Below are 3,698 nucleotides of genomic sequence, written 5' to 3'. Positions count from 1 at the left end.
CAGTGTGCCATAAGGATGTTTAAAACATGCAAAAAACTGACTGTTTAGTCAGGGGCACTGAGCCCTTTTCCCTTAGATTGTCAAATAAAAAAATGACAACAGCCAACACAATAGCTGTGGAGTCTTGAACCATAAATACTAGTATATAGGTCATACAATAGAGCACATCTTACTGGTCATGTCACATAATAAGGTTGCATCTGATTGGTTAATTCTTGGTGCCAGAAACTCTTATATACTCTTATAAGCACCTGGTTTTTTAAAAAGTCACTTTGGAGCAAATAGGGTAGGTAGGTAATTACTCTTATTTTTTTTTATTTTTTTGTAAATCAATCAAAATTATGCCTACTTTTTTGGCAGATCGGCAAAAAATATTTTTTTTGGTGTGTCGCAAAGTTTTAGTAATTAGTTTATATGTGCCATGAGATGAAAAAGGTTGGGAATCGCTATTCAAAATCCTTGAAATCTTTTCAGTTCCGTTTAATTCCATAACTATTACTCAAGGGCAGTATCCTAAGTGCCAGACAGGCACCTGGTTAAGGCTGGGGGAGGAGGAAGATGGGAGACAGAAAAAGTAGGAGGCACAGTGCGCCCGCCCTGGGGCACCTGGACGGGGCGCCCTGCCCAGTGGAGGGAGCTGAGGCGGGAAGGCTCCAGGGGGCGGCTCCAGGCGGCAGACTCTGTACCCTCAGGACTAACCTGGGCACCTGGGGAGGGCGCGGGGGACGTCAGGAATCCCAACCAGGTCTGACTTCCTCTCTGGGCGACCGGGCGCCCAGGTTCTGGACGCCGGCCAGGGAGGCGGCACCGCGCGGGTCCTCGGCGCTTCCTGCGCGCGGGGGACGCGGAGGAGGAGCGCGGAGGAGCATGCGGCGCGGGGACAGCGCACCGGGAGGGCTCGCAGGTGGCGACATGGAGGACGGCGGCGTGCTCAAGGAGGGCTTCCTCGTCAAGAGGGTGAGCGCCCGGAGCCTCTCCGGACCGGACTTTGCCCAGGGCGGCTGGAGGGCGGGCCCCCGCGCACCTGAGCAGCGTCCCCAGCTCGGCTCCAGGGCGGATCGGGCGCCTGGGGTTCTGCGGGGCAGAGCTGTGTCCGCGGGGAGAGCCGGCGGACAGCTTTCTACGGAAAAAGGCCGGGGCACAGGCCAGGCCAGTCCCGATTAGCGTGGATGGGGTGCGGGTGGTGGCCACCGAAGCGGCTATCGTAATGACAACAACTTATTAAAGTAGGTAGTATTTCAATCTGATGGATTGAAGCAACGTAAACGCGCCTGTAGTTCACAGTGCCCATCCATGTAATTCCCGCCTGTACGCTTCACAATAACCCGGGAGCAAGGAGGAGGCCTGTGCTTCTTAGGCGTGTACTGTGTGTGTGTGTGTGTGTGTGTGTGTGTGTGTGTGTGTGTGTGTGTGTGTAGGGGGTGGGGGACGACACTGTCTCCTTCAGTCCTCCCACAGGTGGGACCACATGATCCCCTTTCTCCAAGGGGAACACAAAACGCACAGAGGCAGGGTAACTGGCTCAGGATCTGGGTGCTAGTGCGTGATGCAGAGGATTACACCCACTCAGGTCTAGCCAAACCCTTTCCCGCCCCCGCAGGGTGGGCATCGTTATCGCTCTATCACAGATGAGGAGACCGAGGGTTAGAAAGACGAAATCCTCCGCCCAGAACCCCAGGGCCAACCGCAGATAGGACTGGCCCCTCCATCCCCAGCGCTTCCCCATCGGCCCACGTGGCCTTTCCCACAGCAGGCAGGAGTCCAGACAAAAACAGGGCACAGGATCACGGTAGAAAATGATAAAGTCCTTCTAGCATTGGTGTTCATGCTTGGCATTTTTGCTAACATAGCAGCAGACCATAAAAGCTGGGGGTGAGTTTACAGCGTTGGGAGGGGCTGACAGAGGGGTGGCTGTGCTCTCCTTTCCATTGCCGCCTCGGGTGGCCAGATCGGCCCTGGAGTCTTCATGTCGTAGGTGATGCAGCCTGTCATGTTACACCTTGTTTGATAGAGGAGGGTGGGTGTGTTGTTTGCTCAGAACTGTAAGTAGGAGTGCTAATGCCGGATCAAGGGTCAGATTGCATTCAAGCAGGTACAAAATTCCACTCCTGCTTCATGCCACTGCGATTAACGCCGTAGGCTGGTGCCTTATGGTTTGTGGAGGCAGATGCACCTCAGCTTCTGAAGTGTGAGGGAAGGTGTTGAGCTGGGCAGGGGGGTTTGCAGGGCATCACTGATTGTTGGGAAGCTGGGTCCTGGTAGGGGCCTGTGGAGGACAGACTCCCTCAGAATGCCCCTTGTGGGTCTCCTCCCCCGCTCCCCCGCCCCCCCCCCCCATTCCCAGGGGTTAGCGTACCGGATTCCCCACCTGCGGCCAGGCAGAGTCAGGGGACCAGAGGGGAGGATGTGAGTTCTCTTCTGCACAGGCTGCCAGTCCTGCGTGTCCGGCTCACAGAGTCCAGGGTGCAGAGAAGTGAGGACAGTCCACAGGTCTGACCCCCAAAACACACAGTGGGGGCTTGGCTGAAATACATAAAGCTCATTCCAGCTGCAGGAGGGTTTGGGTTCAGAGGCGGGCAGGGCCGTAGCTGGAAGCCCAGAGCACAGCACAGTCATCACGCAGAGGGTGAAGCAGGGGCAGGCAGGGGCATGAAGGGTTTGGCTCCTAATTCTGCCCAGACAAGAAAGAAGCAGAACTCCAGGCAAACCCAGGCTGCTCACGAGGCCTGGCTTTGAAGGAGGGGTGGGGTGGGCGGGGGGGGAGCCAGGTTCAGCGTGGGTAGGACCGCTTTTCCTTTCAGAAGAGGCGGGAGCACTTCAGACATTGCTGCCCCCTTCATTCCTTGAATGGCACGCTTAGAAAATGGCAAGGTTAACATGCTTCGGCCTAGAAATTTCATTAGTCGGGCTCTATCCCCAGGAAACACCATAAAAGGCTTATGAACAAAGTGTTGCGTATGTAGTGAAAAACTGGAAACTACCTATATATCTCCTCCCCCAAAATAGACAAATGATTAAGTAAATGATGTTTAAAATGTTCATAATATTATAACTTAAAGCGTAAAAATGCTAAAGGTATAAGTAAGGGGAAATGTACGTAACAGAGAAAAGTCTAGAAGGAGTTCTGGAGGCTAGAAGTCTGAAATCAAGGGTTTCCTCCTGACACTAGTAGGGGAGAATGTGTCCTTGCCTCTTCTGCTTCTGGCATTTGCAGGCTGTCAAGGAAACACCCAGATTTTTTTCCTTCCAATGTAGGGAGAAACCTGGTTCTTCTTTTCTCTCTCTCTCTCTCTCTCTCTCTCTCTCTCTCTCTCTCCTGTGAGTCTCCTTTACTTTTGCACAGAACACTCCACTGCTGACATTTCTGGTCACCAAATGTTTTCCCCACCAAGCAATTCTCTGTGACACCTGCTGGGTATCCTACAATTTAACTCAATTCTGACACAGTCGACACAGAGATAGTGTCAGGTCCCACAGGCTGAGGGCTCAGTCCTACAAGACTGCCTGTCTCTGCCCCGCCCTCCCCCCCCCCCCCCACACAAGAAAACTTCAGCCGTAGTCACAGACCTGGGAGGGAAGGCCCAATGTCCCACTCCTTGGATTTTGATTAATTTGTCAGAGTGGCTCCCAGAACTTATGGAAACACTTACTTATGGTCACCAGCTTATTGTATATATTTTTTAAAATATATTTTTATT

At 53.1% G+C, this 3,698-nt stretch overlaps 1 protein-coding gene across 6 annotated transcripts in view; it reads left to right on the top strand.

Moving 5' to 3' along the window:
- Positions 1-607: 607 nt before the first annotated feature.
- The window catches only part of PLEK2 (pleckstrin 2), a 17,896-nt gene continuing 14,805 nt past the window's right edge, over positions 608-3,698 (top strand). For 4 of the 6 annotated variants that reach the window (XM_014457797.2, XM_014457796.2, XM_023755830.1 and 1 more), the window contains exon 1: positions 610-957. Coding sequence is in view for 2 of the 6 variants with exons in the window: in XM_023755832.1 (XP_023611600.1) it covers positions 868-957 (90 nt within the window). In the remaining 4 variants the exon portion in view is untranslated. Of the gene's footprint in view, positions 958-3,698 lie in introns of all 6 variants that reach the window. The other 2 variants (XM_023755832.1, XM_006090995.3) reach the window with 2 other exon arrangements.

The sequence above is a fragment of the Myotis lucifugus genome, unplaced genomic scaffold (assembly GCF_000147115.1).
Source record: "Myotis lucifugus unplaced genomic scaffold, Myoluc2.0 scaffold_85, whole genome shotgun sequence".
NCBI lineage: Eukaryota > Metazoa > Chordata > Mammalia > Chiroptera > Vespertilionidae > Myotis > Myotis lucifugus.
Note: the sequence above shows the minus strand (reverse complement) of the source record. Positions and strands in the feature narration are given on the sequence as shown.